Source organism: Zonotrichia leucophrys, chromosome 7 (genome assembly GCF_028769735.1).
Source record: "Zonotrichia leucophrys gambelii isolate GWCS_2022_RI chromosome 7, RI_Zleu_2.0, whole genome shotgun sequence".
Lineage (NCBI taxonomy): Eukaryota > Metazoa > Chordata > Aves > Passeriformes > Passerellidae > Zonotrichia > Zonotrichia leucophrys.
Genome location: NC_088177.1, coordinates 28,900,493 through 28,919,307, shown reverse-complemented (window position 1 = coordinate 28,919,307; position 18,815 = coordinate 28,900,493). Strand labels below are relative to the sequence as shown.

At 38.1% G+C, this 18,815-nt stretch overlaps 1 protein-coding gene across 2 annotated transcripts in view; it reads left to right on the top strand.

The window, feature by feature from the left end:
• Positions 1-213: 213 nt before the first annotated feature.
• Positions 214-18,815, top strand: part of PSMD14 (proteasome 26S subunit, non-ATPase 14) — a 46,712-nt gene continuing 28,110 nt past the window's right edge. The window contains exons 1-4 of one of the 2 annotated variants that reach the window (XM_064718555.1): positions 214-385; positions 3,636-3,685; positions 5,285-5,372; positions 8,230-8,281. In XM_064718555.1, the coding sequence (XP_064574625.1) occupies positions 8,234-8,281 (48 nt within the window). In that variant the 5' untranslated portion in view covers positions 214-385; positions 3,636-3,685; positions 5,285-5,372; positions 8,230-8,233. The remainder of the gene's footprint in view (positions 386-3,635; positions 3,686-5,284; positions 5,373-8,229; positions 8,282-18,815) is intronic. The other variant, XM_064718556.1, reaches the window with a different exon arrangement.

Below are 18,815 nucleotides of genomic sequence, written 5' to 3'. Positions count from 1 at the left end.
TCTAAATCCTCGTATTTTCTATAACACTGTTTTTGAGAGGACTGCATGTGATACTGTTCCTACCACAGTAATCATTGTTTTCTTGATTTGATGACTCAGTTGTTGGCTCTTCTGCCATTCCATGGCGTCGTTGTTTCGGCACCGGTGACACTGGGCTGCAAAGGGACACAGCTAACCCACAGCACTTTACAGCACAGCACTTCACACGGTTCCACTTCGGCCCGTTCCACCCACAGGCCGCGCCCCTCGGCGCTCTCCACTCTCAGAAGCTCCTCCCCGCCGGCCGCGGGGCCGGAAGCCGCTGCCGGGTGCCCTGTGAACCGGGAAGGGCTCGGTTTGAATGAGATCCGGCTGATTCACCGCGGCCCGGGCGGCTCCGGCCCAGGTGAGGGCCCGGCCGCCTCCGCGCCAGGGCGCTGAGGGGCCCCGCGGCGGCCTCTGCGCGGCGGCGGCGGGAGCGCGGCCCGGGAGTCGGCCCGAGCGCCGGGCAGGGCCGCGGGCGGTGCGGACGGGAGCGGGACGGGACGGGACGGGGCGGGTCTGGCGGGCGGGGATCGCGCTGGGCCCCTGGCCTTTCCGCTGGGAAGTCCGAGCTCTTCGGGCAGCGGGGACAGCTGCGAACGGGCTGGGGAGAGGCGGCGAGAGGGGCCGGGGAGCGGCGCAGGGCGGGGGCCCAGCCGCTGGAGCCGGACAGGCCTCGGCGCCGCACGGGCCCCAGGGCCCTGCCGCCTCCGCCCGGCCCGCTGCGGCCGCCCTTGTTCGGCAGCGCCCGGCGCGGGTTGGAGCTGCGGGCCGAGCGGGGCTCTGTGCCCTGTGCTCTGTCAGAGGCACCTCACGGGCGGCAGCGCTGCTGCTCCCGGGGTGCAGCACTGCCCCGATCCCCGGCAGCGCAGCTGAAGTTAGAGGGGCACTGGGGGAAGTGGAGGCAAAGCACTGGCTGGGATACCTGAAGGGGGAAGAAGCAGAATTAAGTAGAGAAGAAGCAATAATCAAAAATTAACAGCGCTATTTCTTGTATGCAGCTGACTTAAGTAATGTTTCTGTAACAAATTTGTGTCATGTAGTTGGATACTTGTAAACAGGGTGGTGGCGTCATGTCTTAAAGTTGCAGTTGTTTTCGGTATGCCGTGGAAAAACAGAAAGCCAACAGGGATTGAGATTTACTTTTTAAAAAGAATTTTTTTGTAAATATATCTCAAAGCTATATAGAACTGAAATGGTACTAGGCAAGCTGAAAATCTGATAGATTTGTGTTCATCTAAAAGCCGTCAGCCCTGGGAGTCCAAGATGTCCTGTATGCCTCAGGTGGGGAGTAAACTGGGAAGAAGATTCTGTGGAACAGAGCATTCACTCTGTGACCATATTGAGACAACGGAAAATATCTATTTGTGAAGAAATTCAGAAATTGGCTAGCATATAAATTGCTTCTGAATCACTAAGTGTGACTTTCAGTGGCAGGGTTTAACCTGTAGCTTAGTGGGAAATGTTGAGTTCCATCGTCTGTTGTAACACGCCATTTCAGTGATACTCTCACTTGAAAACTATGATTTAGAACATTTTAAGTTAGAGAATACTTTAAAAACAGTATTAAATAATACCAGTATATAAATTAGTTTGTAAATGATACCAAGATATAAATTAGTTTGTCAACTTTCTTGGAAGTGATTCACTCCTGACAAAAATTATGGTGTATAAACTAATGGTACCTGTAAGTACCTTGTAACATTTAGGATGATGGGAAAGGGCATGTGTTAAGGACACTGAATAATAGAGAGCTGGTATGATGAGTGCTTGCTGGACTACTGCATAGTTCCACAATAGTTGTGTGTCCTCTTGGCTTTCTGCAGAAATTCAGAGAAGGCCATTACTTCATGTACTACATAAAATTAATTTTAATTCTGTTGGTTTCTATGGTGGTGCAGCTTGTTAATCAATCTTTGCTTATCTGTAAGTTTTACGTGAATGTACTTCAGTAGCTTTAAAGCAGTCTGTTTGAATCTGTGTTACTGAAGTAACTCCAGCTCAGCAATGAATGGAGTAGAATTAGGTTTGCTGTACTTCTGGAAGTCAGAAAGCAGAGCCTGGGAAGCTGAACCTGCCAACCACCTAGTCCAGCTCGGGTCTATTGAGATTCAGGTCTGTGTGAAACAAGGCCTGGGTTTACAGAACTTAGCACGTTGTGGAAGCAAAGCAAGAGTCATGTATCTCTGGACTTGCACTACTGAGACTGCATTCATGCATGACATGATTAAACTCAAGCTTTAATGAACAGATTACTTAGAATTGTATATTTTTTTATTCTTTTCGTACAAAATATATAGGAAGATAGACTAGCCTACCCCCTCTCCCACCTTTTCACATGTGAAGTCTCTGTTCAGGTTTGATGACTTTAACTGCAGTGAGTTTTTTTTCTTGGTGAAATAATGTTTTTCTGCAATGTGCACGTTCTCAGCTGATTTACCTCTCCAGCTGTTTATCATCTCAAGTGAAGCTGAAATGGTTGCAGTTGCACCAAAAACCTTGAGCCACTTCAGAGCACTGTTAATAAAATTGTTGATCATCTGCTGTGTGTAACTCCTCAACAGGAGATGTGGAAGTGCTTGTACAAAGCTTGTTATGGAGTCTCAGGTGGAGAAACTGAATTACCGAAGATGAAATGATTTGCATCAAGCCTCTCAGTGTACAAATTGCAAAGTAAATTGCTGTCACCTGTGTGTAGCCTGATACTCCCTCCACTAATAGGGCAGTTTAGTAGCCATTGTTTTCTATGTATGTCAAAGCTGATTTTGATATTTATTTCTCTACTAACTCAAAAGTTGCCAAACCAGGAGAACCCTCTTTCATTGAGGGATCACATTGTGGAGTGTTAATGCTAGATAAAAATAGTGCACTGTAGTGTGAAACTCATGTGTCTCATGCAAGGAGATAGAGTAATTTAAGACTGTTTCAAGTTGATTTCAAAATACATGCTGCAACATGCCAAGTATAAACACAGTAGCTGTTGGTTTATACCTATATGTGCATACACATTTGTGCATGATCCTTTTATATAACTTCAACCCGATGCTACCTAAGAAAAAATGTTTTCATTATTTAAAGCCATAATTTAAGTGACTAGAAAATACCAATGAACAGCTGAGTGGTGAACCAGATCTCTCCAAATGGGCAACTCTTTCCAATTACTACAGTTACCTAACAGTAGTATTAGGAGCAAATATTAGATGTGGGTTTTAAAATTTCTGTTTTCAGAACAGTTTTGAGATGCTTTGTGTATACTCTCACTGCATTATTAATATTAACTATTTTTCCCTTTTGAGGTAAGGGCAATTAAATAAAAATTGCAGTAATGGAAGTTCAGATTTTTAAATAACATTTGATGACCAAGCTTATTTTAGTAATGGTGTTTCAAATCATGGACACACATACACAGAAAAGCTATTTAATTCTTTTTTTTAACCATTAGTTACTGTATTAATTTCAGTGATGAGTGCATGTCATCCAAATTCCACAATTAACCAAAATGCAAGTTTATTATGATAATTGTCCTTCTATATTTTTTCTGATACAGAACTATTTGATACAGTTACTTCCATAAAGTTACACTTTAAACAGAGACTGTTAACTCTTCCTTGCAGACAGAAAGAAACAATCAAAATACCTTTTGCCAACTTTGGAAGGAAAATAGGTGAGATTTACTGTGAACTGTTTGTTTACTTTTCTGGCTTTTATTTATATGTATATATAATGTAAGTATGTGTGTGTGTGCAAGAATATAGGGTGAAAACCAACAGAGAAGTTGCTAATCAGCCCAGCTTTTTGCACTTTGTAGCACAGGTAAGATTCTCAGCTGTAGGTTACCTTTTGTGCCTCACTGGGGAGCAGACCAAGCTCACAGAGATTTGTTTCTTTCATTTCTTTGTAGTAAGTGGGGAAGGGAATGCAAGGCCACTGGGTGGTCAGGTGGCTAAAGGTGAATCACTCAGGCCCAGTTGAAGAAGAAGCTGCAGTTCTGTTGTAGCCTGTGCTGCTGGCTCTGGTGGTCTCTCCTGGATCATTTCCTTCTGCAGAGCTGGCAGGAGGATTAGTAACTTTCCATTCAACTTGTCAGTGATTTCCACCCCAGCCTGCCAGCACTGAGAAACTCTGATTTGCTCTTTCTCTTCCAACTTTATGGGAAGGTGAATACATGCTCCTTTGCTCTTGTGCTACTTTGGAATAAGCTTCAAAAGGATCTCTGTTAAATTGCCTCAGTTACTAAAAAACAAAACAAAAACCCCCCACCCAAACAAAAACCTGAAACAAACCCCCAAAACCCAGCGACATTCTTTGAGCAGCTTTAGCTTAAAGAATGATTTGACAGAAATGTCTTCTGGAGCCTGTATTAGTGTTAAAAGCAATCAGCTTTTCCAAGACCTCTTTTTCTGTTATGCCAAGACAACTATTTCTGGGATGCAGCGTGAAGCCTCTCAGAGAAGTGAGCAGGGTTAAACCCAGCGTTTTTGGTAGCCTCTCAGTTTGCTGCAGGGCTGCACAAATGGCTGTCCTGGCAGTACTGAGAAAGCAGCATCAAGTTGGTGAGCAGCAGCAGCTTCCTCATTGCTCCTTATGTTAACACTGACATTGAAAAAAAGTCTATCAAATCACAGCCACAGATCATTTCACAGATCTGTTTCAAAACACTGCTCTATGAATGATTGAGTGAAGGCAATTAATGGGCAGTGTTCTCAGTGAGGAGGATAACATGAATTTTAACTCCTAAATTGAATGTGAAGCAGCCTTTCTCTACCTGAATTCAGGCAAACCTAAAGATCTTTGTCACTTTTCCAGTCACACCAACCATTCTTGCAGAAATAAACAGGAAAGTTTTCTGTACCTGCAGACTGCTCTTACCCTTGGTGCTTAGGGCATCTTAGCTACAGCAAGAGCTTCTAAAATAGTAAAAAACCACCATGGTTTCAGTTTCTAACAGCATTTAAAATGATCAATTAACGTTAAATTGCTTAAATAGATTATTAAAATATTTTGAGAATTTAATATCAAAAATGTTGAGAAAATTGGAAGCTTCTTGCAGCATTATGGATACTTGAGTGAGACATGGCATGTACCACTTGTAGGAATTGTATGGTAAAGGGAAAAAAAAAACCCAGTAAACATTCTTTGGGTTATTCTTCAATGGTGCCTTGTCCTTTTTCAGCTTATCAATGTAACATTTCTTTTTTACATGTGCCATGATTTCTAAATTTTAATAGGTTTCTGCCTTTCTCCTTTCTATTTCCTTCTACAGGAAAGAGACCTACTGGTGTCATCTTAACAGTCAAAAAGTGGGAGCTGCAGCCAAGTTTGTTCTGTGAGCGCCTCTTGCTGAGCACCAGGTTAGAAATGTATAGTTGTTTTATTTGTAAAGGCTTAAGTTAGCTTCATTACTGTCTAGAAATTTCCCTTAAGCTGTTGTAAGGCTTACAAAAGCATTGTTGGAGAAATGGCTGAAATAATATTTAGATGGATTAATAAAAATTAAAATCTGTTTTGGTGAATGTATTTCATTAACTTACATTTTTCAGATGTTTATACATCTCAGTAAACACGTTTAGGTCCATATAGACTATAGGCTACTAAAGCATATTCAGTTACAAATAGGCAAGTAAAGCATTAGCTGCCAAAACTGTAACCAGAATCATGTCATGGAGCTAGTGAAATAATTTGCAGTGCATCTAGAACTGTGTTTTGGAGATTTTCTGTCTGTGCTGCTGTCTTGAAAATCTGAATATCTCAGTTCAGTGACTGTTCTGTGGGAAATGTTAGGTGTCTGTAATACAGTGAGATTTTGTTGTAAAGTTATGCTGATAAGTAGTCGGTTTGTTTAACACTTTAATCTAATCCAACTCTGATATGGCAAAATATATGGCTTTTATAAATGATGTACTATACTGTTGGGTTAGAAACTGGAATAAACTGTAAATGAAATATTAATTAGTATGAACTATTGCTTTTCCCTTCTTTTATAGGATTTGTTATTTGTTTATTATTTCTTAAATGTACAAAGGTAATGTACCTCATCAGTTGATGGAAGTTGCTGTAGTTGTCAGAACTATCAGTTTTAGGGTTACCAGTGTAGAGACCAGAAGTTTCTTAAAATAAATGAACAGCCATGATGGATTAAAATAATAGTTTTAGGAGCTTAAATATACTTCTCAGTTACTCTTCAGCCCTCTTTAGTGACACAGAAGATGAATCATTGTGGGTTTCAATGGAGGAGTATCTACCACAGAGGGGTAACATGAACTGCAGTTGGCGTTAATTTGTGGTAACATTGTGACTGTTTTATTGAAGCCATTTAACATATGCTTACATAATATCTTTAAACGGCAACTTAACCTTTCCAAGGAAATCCTCCAACTTGATTTGGAATTTATTGTAGTTCAGGATAGAAGAGCATATACACTGTGTGCAGCTTTTGCCTCTAAAAAAGAAGCTTGGTGTCAATGACTTACTGAAGAAGTTAAGCATAACCACTGACCCTTTAATAAACTCCTTTTTAATTTATATGGTGCCATGGAGCTTTAAGAAAGTGCTTACTGCTAGCTGAGGCTGCACTTGTTGGATTTGCAGGTTCTACAAAATGAAGAGAGTGAATCATATTAAATGAATAGCCTGATAGTTCACTGAACTGGGAAAGTGAATTTAACAAGTCGGGCAGGTATTTCTGGTCAATGTATCTTGGCTATTGTTAAGTATTGAAGTAGGAAGTAAAATGCTGCTTCTTTATGTGTTTAGAAGCTTAAACTATTTTTTAACCTTATACTGAAATAAAACTCGTTAGTCTTTAGCCAGTAAGAATTCTAGCAAATATCAGAAGAAATTATGAGAATGATGGTGACATTCACCTTCAGCATGAAGATTTTTTCATGTACAAAGCAAATATATTTTTCAAGTTCTTTTGCATAATTATGAAAAGAAGGCTATTAAATAAGTATTGTTAATGTAATCTGAAATCATGTATGTAATTATGTGTAATGTGACATCTGCTTGGAGGATGTATGTATTTTGGAAATCATATTTGGTGTTCTCAATTGGTTTCAAACCCTGAACAGACTTTGTTGTGTTGTATTAAAACTTGTCCAGTTAAGACCAAAATTTTTGATGCTGTGCTTTGTATCTTCTATTTCACAAATAAAATAAGCCAGTAAAATTTTCTGATTTTGGCTACAAATGCACCTTGGAAATTGCTTGATTTGATGAAAACAGCTGTTTAAAAATTAATATTCAGCAGGCTTTTTATAAATTTTATGGGTAAGTGTTGTTGTACAGAGCTAAGAAGTTGAGGAAGCCAAGTGGTAAAGTTCTGTTAAAGCTGGGGCAGAACCTGTACCTAGGTATCCACCATGAAACTGTAGATGTCTTTTCAACAACAGAAAGTGAAGAAACTGTAGACAGAGAAACAGCAGTGTAATTTTTTTGGTTGGACACCTTAGCAGCCTTTATTCCTGGGGATCACCCCCTTGAAAATTACAAGACAAAAACTGATGCTTTTTATTTTTTTTAAGGAAGCTGTTTCATTGATTGGAATAAGCTTGCATAAAGCACTGGCACATGCAAGACTGGGAATGTATGAAATGACTGTACTGTCACTAGTCTTCTAACTATATACACATTAAATGTTTACTTTACAGTATTTCTTTTAGTATAATGAGTTCATTAAAAAAAAGCTTTTGATGCTAATTCAGAGATCCATAATCTGCTTAGTGTCTTTCACATGTAGTTTTGATGATAACTGACAAGCTGTAAGTTAATTAGCGTGGAACTTACTAATGAGGATGCTAAAATCCTTACTTTAAGATTTTTATTGATGATTTCTGAGCAAACGAAAGTAAATTCAATTGTATATCTAATAAGTTTTAGGAACTTTCTGGCTGGAGGTACTGATCATAAGTAACAAAAATTCCCCAATTAATTGACTGATGGGAAAGTTTTGAGAAGTTTGACAAGAGTGTTCATCTTCAGAAATGGGGATAACCCAAAACCAAAGCAATAAAGCAAAGTCTGTTAATTAGCATGGAAGACAGCTTCTTGAATTAATATGTGGTGTTAATTAACAGGAAGTCTGATGTTGTGTTGTAATTACCACCAATATTTTTGACATACTGAGTGACTGAAGGTGAATTATATAGATAACAATTTAGTAAACATTTCGAGCTTGGGAACATTTTTCCTTTGTTTCTGTTTTTCTAGAAATATGGATAGACTTCTGCGACTGGGAGGAGGTATGCCTGGGCTGGGACAGGTTAGTATATAGCTTGTCAATCTTTTCTTTAAAATTACTAATTTCTGGAGTATTTCTTCTATTATGCTATCATATTTTAAAGCAGCATCAAAAAAACATTGTTCATAGTAATAATCTTTGACTCAAGAGATTTTATATGTGTATGCGTATCTTTGTTACAACCTGGCCTTTTTTTTGTGAATGACTATGTGTCTAAGTCTACAGAATGTTTATAAACCTTTCTTTTTTTGTCTGAGCATTTAAAAATTTATATTGAAAAGCATTGGAAACACATAATACATTGTTTTAAAAGCCAGTTTCCAATAATATGAATTTTCAGTACATGAAGGGTATTTATTGTAAATGGCCAAGCACATCCACCGCTCTTTCATAAATTACAGATTTCAGTTCTTGGATCACATTGGGAATGGGGCATTATAAGATACTGAAGTATATGTAAATTTCAAGAGGTAATTTGAATTGAGTTTATCACTTGTGGGTAGTTGTAGCTTCCTGTATGTGTGTTTTATTGTGTCTCCTCTTGTCGATTGTTCTCACTTCTGTTACCACTCCCAGCAAGAAGGCCTCCCTGACAGCTGTCTGTTCCAGTGAGACACCTATTCACATTGTATGGCTTCTCCTACCTCTACAGCAAGTCCTAGTTCTTTTTTCCTTGAACTGACATGGCCAGCAGTCTTCAAAAATAAAATCAAGTTGATCTTGTTACATTGTGCTGATCGCTGTGGATACAGGGGAAAAAATAATTAGGAACATCTTTGTTTGAGGTCTGTAGGAAGAATTATATCCTTAAGGAATGGGCTCCAGTGTAAATTCCTTTGTGGTCCTTTCCTGTGGTTGGCTGCAGTAGCTTCCTGGTCTCTTTCTAAGTCGAGAATCCAGACTCTTGTACTGGAGGAATCAGTTCTGTATGTCTTGGGCTTCAGGATGTGTGTCCAGAGTTTCTTGTGGGATGGCTGAAATTGCTAAACCCAAAGCTTCTTTTGGTTGGGTATAGTGTGTTTGTGTCCAGTATAACTACAGGAGGAGTTTAATACTGAAGCATTTGGTGAAATATTCTAGGCTGATCTACAGACTCTAAATGTTTTGCCAAATAAGCTGTAACTTTTGGTGCATAATTTTTTCCCCCTTTTTATAGCTAAAATTCTATTCACGTTCTCTTAGTGAATCTTCAAGCCGCCCTCAGTTATTTTTAGTTTCACTTTCTTAAACAGTTATTTCTCTTGTTCCTCTGAGCTGCCAGCCTGCTTCATGACTCTTCATTTTTTTAACATCTGTGCAGTCTAATCTCTCAAGCTTTCACTTCTTAGTCCTCTCTGAACTTGACGCTTATCAAAGCTGTTTTTCAAATTTACTGTTAACTCTCTGCTGTTTTCTGAATTTTTCGTCTTTAACTTGAAGCTTGCTAGAAAATTGTGGCAGACAATAGAACATAACATTCAGAGGAAGTTTGCTGAACTCCTCTGATATCTTTGGCCTGCAAAGCTGCTCTGTGTTTGTTTAAATATGGAATTGTCTCTTAAATGAGTTGATGAGTATATGTTAGATTGAAAAAAAGGCATAAAACTGAATTGCTCTTTACTCAAGTTGCTGCTTGCACTGGATGTCTTGACTACATTTGTAGTCTTTTGGTTTATTGAATCAGCAGGAAGGCTTTTCAAATAGACTATTTTTATGTCCTTAAAATAATGTGTTTCAAAGGACCTTGAAAAGTCACTTTGTATTCTGAGTATCTATTGATGATAATTGAGATTGAGAGACAATCCAGAGTGAATCAGATGTCTTTGAGATAGAAGAGAGGAAGAAGGTATTTCTTGGATATATTTTGTAATCCTAGAAAGCAAAACTATTACCATTTGTTTGCACTAGAGTGTTTTAAGCAACAGAACTTTTTGTTCTTATTGCTGTGTCACAGTTGTTGTAAAGGTTGAACATAGTAAAAACATCTGACTGAGCCATTCTTGCCAGCCTGAGAATCATCTGTAAATATAGTCTGGTAGAAAAAGAGGCATTTTCAAAGTAATTTTATCACATAGTTTGGAGACTGCTTTTTCTTGTAGCTTGGGGTCTGCTTAGCAAGAGGAATGCATCACATGAAGTCTGCTAAGGGTCTGTTTGATTTGCTTTGTAACTGATGTTAAAGTACTGGCAGATGCTTGGTGAGCACAGTTTCTGTTTGATCTCTGCCAAGGCATTCTTTCTCAGTGACCTGCTTGAGCTTCTTCAGCAGCAGTTACTTGGCTCTTTCCCCTTTGCAAAATTACCTCTTCTGGTTATTGTCTCATTTAGGTTTTCTTGGTCTTCTTAATTTCCAAACTCAGGTATGTTGTCCCAAATGCATTTTAAATTCACGAGTTTGCAATATGCTTTTCAAGTCTTTTGGTGTAGTGTATTACACTTGAGAACTGCTATCACTGAATTTACACTTCTCTTTCCTTACTTCTTGCTCCTTCAGGATGCTATTGAGGGGTTGATTGGCCTTCAGGTGTCCAGAGGTGGTCAGTGCTGAATCCCATCTACCTTAAGCCTGTCTTCAAATGGCTAATAAACAAATCTTTAAGGAAGTAATCTTAAACTGATGCTTCAACAATAAACTTTCCTTCCAGTGACGTGTGGCTTAGAAATCTTGAGGCATTTCTTCTCTTTTAACCATAGGTGGACAATGGACTGTCTTAGTAGAACAGGAGATGGACAAGAGACAAGAAGGAAAGAGACTCTTAGAACTTTTGGCATCACATAAGCCATTTTTTTCTGACAGAATGCTTGGCCATTAACTGTGTGTTCTTTTTATGGCAGGGTACCTTAGTTTAGTACCTTACCCAAGGTTTAGTTTCGAACTTGGTGCCAAAAGTATGATGTCCTTTGGAAACTGCTTCATGCAGAAATTGTCTTACATGACTGGTGTTGTACCCGGTCCATAAATTTGTTTTGTCTTGAGTTTAGGTTCTTGTGATAAATGCATAAGATGAGGGAATAAATGAATGAATGAGGCCTTTTAGAAAAGATGTAAAAAATTGAAAGGGATGTCTCAAAGAAAATCTTATGACTTCAGTGTTGCTCCTGTAGTTCATGGGAGTTAAGATTTTGGCAATGCCCTTGTTCTTCACTTACATAGTCTCCTTTCTCTCTCCTTCTGCCCCTTGTCATGTTGGGTTTTTCTACTTATCTTCTTTTTCCTGAATCATTCTTTTCAGTTTGTCCCTCTGGAATACTGCCTACCACAGAATTTCACTGGTGGTTTAGTACTTTGATTTGCATTGTACATTTGCTGCAGACAAATGAACAGGTTTGTGGGGTACGTAAAAGCATTCTGCTTATGTAGCAGGCAGGAATTTGGAGCAACACTCCTTCATTTTGTATGCTGAACTATTGTTTGCTGGTGAAATCAGTTCCACATATGCCTCTATTAGGCAATCCCACTGCAAAGGGTGTGAGCAAATTAAGTGCATTTGTAGCCAAGCTTTTCTCTCCATCACTTACAGACTAGTAATTCAAGTTGAGCAAGTTCTTGTCCACACTAGCACATGCTGTCTGTTTTTCTGAATCCAGATGTGATAGAAAGAAGTGAAATAATGACACTTTTAAAAGAGGCTTTTAAAGTAATTTTTCATTGCTTGTTAGATTTTTGAAAATATTCTTTTACACTGCTCTGTTAGTGCAGACAACTGTTCTAGTACAATAAATGAAAAATAAAACTGATTCTGTAATTTTGAATTAACATATTTGATGACAGAGGGGAAGAGGAAAAATTCCAATGGGAAGGGAGGGGGAGACAGAGAACTGACCTGTGTCTTGTAAGGAGTGTTTACACCTTGACTTGGAATATGGAAAAAGAAGTGCAGATAGCTATTTTATTTGAATCATGGACTTGCCAATTAGCCATCAAGTGCTTCCATCTGTGAAATAGTTGATCAGATGGGTTAGCTGGGATGTTTCCAGATTAGGGCATTGTAAATGGCACTTGAAAACTGTCACTTTGATTAGGAGGTTTCAAATACTGCACTGCTTGGTGCTGTGGAACCTTTTTCCCCTCATAGGATCTTGGGTTTTTTAGAACATGCTTTTCCTGTTTAGTAAATCTGTGGCACCATTGGAACTTGGGAGACCTGCTGCTGATCTAAAGTTCTGCTTTGTGTGCTCATCTAGTCAGGGTGGTTGTTGGAGGAGAGCACAGTGCATTCTTTTGTGGGGCTTCCAAAGAGGAGTTGATGGTCTGGCAGACAGAGGAGGGTCAAGCTCTGTGTAGATCATCCCCAATTAACAATTAGATGCAAATTTCCTGGAGTTACTTCATTAAGCTGATGTGTCATTTGAGTACATGCCTTTTTCTTGCATCTTACATCTTCCATGTGTAAACAAAAACATCCACCAACAATAAAAAGCCTCAAACCCAAAACAAACCCAGACACCCCCATCCCTCCTCTCCAAAAAAACCCAAAACCATGCCAACAACCCAAACAGGAAAAACTGCAGCACCTTACCATCTTTCTGAAAATTATTTTGGTTCATTGATTCTTGAAACAGCTTGTGTTTTAATTTGAAGGGTGTAAATGTGTTGTCTTTAATTAAGTACCTTTTTCATTGTAAAGCTGTAGAGTGTTCTGGTATCTCAGTATCTGTTTAGCTATGACTTTCTCCTTTCTGTGTCTCCTGGGTATGTATGCTTTATGTGGTTTGAATTGTGGTGGTACACTGTTGTCTGCTTCTCATAAGTATTTGAAGCTTCAGATACACCTTTGGAGAATATTTTGCCAGGGGAATAAGTCTGAATTATAGCTCATAAAACTGTGCATCGTTTCTGTGCCATTGCTTCTGAGACGCTTCCCGGCAAAGTTCTCAAGTACGAAGAATGTTACTATTTCTGGAACTCAAATGTAATTCCCAGGAGATGAGGTGGTGTACAATTTGGATGGGTTATTCCAGTTCTACTTTTTTTCCCTGGAAGCTGTCAACCCATTTAAGGAATAAGAAAAAATTCTCAATGACAAACATTTTTCATTTCATCCAATAAAAATATCCAACATGAAATCCCATAGGAAGTTCAGAAGACTTAATTGCCCGCATTATCTTCCGTAGAAAGTCTCAGCATCAGTTTTTCTATACAAAATATATGATTTTGTTTTCAGGAGAAGAAAACCACCTTAGAGATAATAAACTGTGCTGTTTCACTTACTTTCACTGTCTGGAATGAATGTTTTACTGCATTGGTTAGTGTTTTACTACAGGGCTGTTCAGTGAAAGCTTCATATCAAATTTAGGATCCAGGTGTGGCCAGGGTCACAGGCCAGGGTCTGGTTTTGCTGGAGATGGTAACTCCGTGGGTCATGAAAGTTGCTGGGGATTCTCATACATTTGAAGTACAGTTGAGTCATTGTAATGTGATTTGTCTCCTAAGGAGCTAATTGGAAGAGGAAAAGAGAAATCTGCTAGAATTGGTTTAGGAGAAGCCATAGTTTTACTTAAACCCTCTGTAATTTGTGTTATAAAGGCTGTCTTGAAGTAGGATGGCTGCACTACAGTCTTACATATTAATCACAAACAAATATAAAACTAAAACTAAAAAAGCCAGTGGGTTGTGTCTGAGCATTACAGTTTCCTCTGATCTGCTATTTTCCTCTGGAGAACATTTTTAGCTGCCTCTTCTTGGCCTCAGATCTTAAACTTCCATATTCCTAATAATTAGGCAATTAGATTCCCTCTCCTCAATTTAATTGCCAGTGTAGTCCAGCTGACTTTTGACTTTCTCCAAAAGAGACAAAGGAGCTTGGACAAGGAAATGAGTGTAGCCATAATGAGAAAGAACATAGGGAAGAAAGGGTAAAGAAGAAGAAATATATTTGTGCATTTGTCATTTCACCTATTCACTCGTAATGTTCCTTTCTGCAAGCAGGAAACAGCCACCCTATAGCAATCAATTTTATTTATTTCTCTTGGAAGTTGTATCTTCTTTCTGAAATCCCGTGCAATTGACTATTAAGTTGCAATGCTACTATGCAGCACCTTTGAGTGAAGGTTTCTCTTTTCTTCCTGCTGTGTAGAAGAGTCCTCTAAGTTTTCCTATGAAGCTGGAAGTGTTTTCGTGTTATAGAGGTGTGGGCTGATCGTTTTTTTCAAGTGTTGCAAACAATTGACCTTGCTGAATCTTGCCACTGAGTCTCCCAGTTCACCTGCTTGTATCCAGAGGACCAGCTCTTCTCAACACTCACCTACAGATATCTAGAACCCAGTGCATTCTTCCTTATACTGAGGAGATATCTTTAACTGCTTTGCCTACAAGGTGTACTTTAGGGTGAGCTTAGGCAGAACCTGCTGAGGGCTATCCTGCCTTCTTGGCAGAACTGTGTTTAGAATAAGGTAATTAAAAATCTACCTTGAAGCAAGACTGCAAGAGGCAGACAAAATTACAGGTGCTGACTCGTCATCTGCCTTGAGGCTCTCAATTCTAAATCCCAATACCTCTGTAATGCTGATGGGAGTAGATAACAGGTTAATCCTGGCTTTTTTTCTGGAATGAAATTGACCTCTGTATTTTCTTTTTATTTCCAGTAGATTGAGGCTGTGAAAAACAATAGCTCTTTTCAGAAAGATGTACAGTGTTACTGAGAACTTGTTTTATGTCCCTAATCTTAGGGCTTTTTCTATGACATTGTCATAGAATCATAGAGTGGTTTGTGTTGGAAGGGACATTTAAAGAACATTTAGTCCAAATTGTCCTTATGCTTGATAAGGAATTTTAACTTGAATTAATGTGCAGTAATAAAGTACACCTACCCCTCTGAGTTTTGTGTCTCAATGAATGTGCAGGTTAAATGGGGTAAAGATAAATGAAACAATGACCCAGGGAAGATTACACTTAAGCAGCCATTTCATATAACAGTTGTGTTGGGAACTATGTGGGAAGTCTGAGTATTGCAAATTGCATCAACGTTTACTTATATATATATATATATATAAGTAATTTTATATCATGAATACATGTTATTATTGAGTAGTAAACGTTGATTTCTAATAATAATGTTCTGTAAGTGTCTCATTAAACTAGAGACTATTTTTGTTTGAAGTTCTGCTTAGTTAAAAACAATCAAATAACAAACAAACCAACAAAAAAAAACCCCAAAAAAGGCAAAAAGATAACCAATCAACCAAAAAAGCCAGAAACAACTTCCCCCCCCCCCGCCAAAACCATAGCAAAAAACCAAACCAAACCCCACCTCACACACCCTAAAAAAGAAAACCACAGAACACCACCCCACAGAAACTAAAATCCTAAATAAGCAGAAAGCTAAGCAGTGAAATTCTGGCTCTGCACCAAAGAGGTGTTGGCAAATTTATGATCCCAACCCGTTTAACCAACTGCTCAAAGCTATACAAAGTTCTGTGTTTTGTAATTTTGGTTTTGAAGAGGAAGGGAGATGGGAAATGTTATATATTTCAAGTCCATCTATATTGCTGTTCGTGGAGTTCTGTTGTAAATGTGAACCTGGGTAAGCTTTTTTTAGGAGACAATTTTGTAAAACATACTGAGAGAGTTTTTATCTAGCCTGTTAAGGTGAGTTTTTTTTCAGAGATTTTTCAATTTAAGGTAGCAGTTGATGCCACAATACTTCCTTAGTATCCCTACTCCATTTTGGAGTCTCTGAGACTAAACATATTACTGCAATTTTTATTTCATCTGACATATGGTGTAACAAGACAATGTGATCCTTCGAGAAATCTAGGCTGTTTGTTGAGGCTTACGGTATTTTGTGGTCTGTTATGCTTGCTTGTTTATAATTGGTATAAAAATGGACCTAAACACACAAACTGTTTAGACATAATGGTAGCTTCAAAATCTAATCCTGTTGATGTGGAACTAACCACAAAATTGTGTGTGTAATAGCTTGATAATAGCAATAAAATTTCAAATTGCTACTAATTTTAGTGTGTGATTCACAATGCAAGTAATATATTTTTCCCTTTTTTATTGAGCTCACTGATTTTTTTAATATTTTTGTATGACTGCAATAATTTTCTGTGTCATGACCGATCATGTTACCTTCCTGTACTGCAGAAAATGCAATACATGGTTTCTAGTGCTTGTCATGACAAAGTTGTTGGAACCAGTGAGATCCCAGAATATGCCTTGCTCCCTTTGCCACTTCTACTGATGGAACATGAGTTGGTAATTTCCAGAAGTGTATTGTCTCAGTACAGGAAAAAAATGATTCCACAATCCCAACTCTGCTTAGATTTTTAGGTTTAGCAATGTGTAAAAAACACTGTGCTGATCTAAGAAATTTCTTATTCTTTATATCCATATATCAGCAGGTTGTACCACTTACTGGAAAAAAGTAGAGAAGAGCAGTGGCACTCTGAACTTTCAAGGCCTTACTACCATTAACACCTCTACCTCCTTTGCACACTTGCTCATGTTTGTCCTCTCTGCAGCTAGTATTTTGTAGGTTTGTTTCCCTTGTACCAAGTTATACGCAAAAAGTTGAATTTACCTCCACAAAATAGAAGATTTAAGCTCACTTTAGGTGCCTCATCCTTCCATGCATCTTTTAATATGATAAATTATTATTTTATAATGATTGTCATTGCATTTATACCTCAGTTGCCTTTCTCCCCCTTACCTATATAATAAAATGTCATCTTTACCTGGAACACTTGTTCTGGAGGAGGTAGAGAAGGGTAGTGAAGAAAAATGGTGGGATTAATAAATTCAAAAGTAATCCAAGGGGGGTTTTGTCTTTTTTTATTTTTTTTTTTAGCTAATCTTTCTCAATTGTCTTTGGATATAACAGCTGAAAATATGTAGTGAAAGGGTTAAGTCGGCATGAAAGAATTCATTTCCACTTTAATGACCTAGCCTTGCTGGGTTAGGACGATGGGGAACATGCTTCTGACTTGTACTCCTATTGCCAATTAACACCTCCTATAACAGGTTGCCTCAGCTAGTCATTGAAGCAGAGGCAGTAGAAATAGTTTACATGCAGCTTGTTTTTCACACTAGTTGTTTAATACTCACAAAATTAAACTATTAAAAGGTTCTTTCTTAGCTTACTGGGGAAGAAATAAAACATGATAGCAATCATTGCTTGTGTGTTCTATGTTTGTGCTTAAATTGTTCCAGTTACAAAAATAAATAGAAATAGTAATGATTCTTTTACTTTATGCTGTAATATGTTGTTTGGTGCGTTAAAGCTGAGATGTGCTTTACAGCACTTAAGTTCACTGCTTTTGGATTTTTATTACTGCAAAACTGGGTTTTCTTTGAAACAGATATGATGTATTTCAAAATCATCTTTTGTGCTATTAGCATGAAACCAGAGCAGTGTTTAAGATCCATTTAAACAATGGAAAGTGTATCCATTTGTGGAATATTTCTCAGTTCCTTGTGTAATTAATCAAGTCTGCTTCCTCTAACTATTTGAATAAATCTAAAATAGTACAAATAAAGAGCAGTGCTCTAAAATGACACTTTAGTTCACATTTAATAATAAAATTGGCTAAATAATTTATATCGGTTCACACTAAGAGAAAGGTGAAGTAATATACCTAAAAGTGTTAACAAATTTGCTAAAAGGCCTGAGTAGGTAACACTTCAAGGCGTTAGTTTTTATCCTGTAAGAATGGCAAATGCCTTTAACACTTCGTCAACAAGGGTTACCCAAGTAAAGGTCTGCTTTTTATATTGGATCATCTCTTTAACTATTTGAAACAAAAATAGTAACATGCATAATTTAATATTACAATGTAATTTTCTGTCCATAACTTGCATGCAATTCTTTTTCCCTTACTAGTCTTACTAAAAAAAAATAATTATTTGAATAGTGATAACCTAATTTTATCAGTTATTATTGACCTTGGAATTCTGCCATTCTAAACAAAAACAATCCTAAAGCTTGGTTGGGTTTTATGAGATTTTATGAGGTGGCCATCAGGCAGCTCATTTCAGTGACTGGAAGCATACAGTTGATTCAGAAGAAGCATCAAATTTTCAGTAACACATAACAGTACTTTTTACAGCAGTTATTTAATTTTAATAATTACTGTATCCAACTTATACATGCATGGTTGGGAAAAAGAATGTTCAGTATTCCTTGCAGTTTCCAAATCTAATTTTTCTCCAGTTCTCCAAGAAAGAATCCAATAAAGCTGTAAGTATGCAATATTCACTGCTTTGCAATGAGATGGACAGTCTTCTAAAACTATGTAATGACATAGCTGTCCTTTGAATATGATAATGTAACCAAAAGCACCAGCAGCTCTTTTGCATTGCAGACACAAACGCTTTCTTGTCTGGGTTCCTGATACCAGTTAATTTAATTTGGTGCTGTGCTTCGTAAGGCTGGTGCTTCTTTGTTAAAGTTGGCAGGCAGTGAAGTTTATGAACAGTGGTAATAGCACATGCTGTGGAGGGTCAGTGGAAAATATTTGCCTCCATGTAGAGATTAGCTAATAAAATCTTTCTTCTTCTTTGCTTGATGAAAGAAATGCGTAAACTTTTGTGAAAGACTACCAGAAACAGGCCAAAGAGATCTCAAAACACACA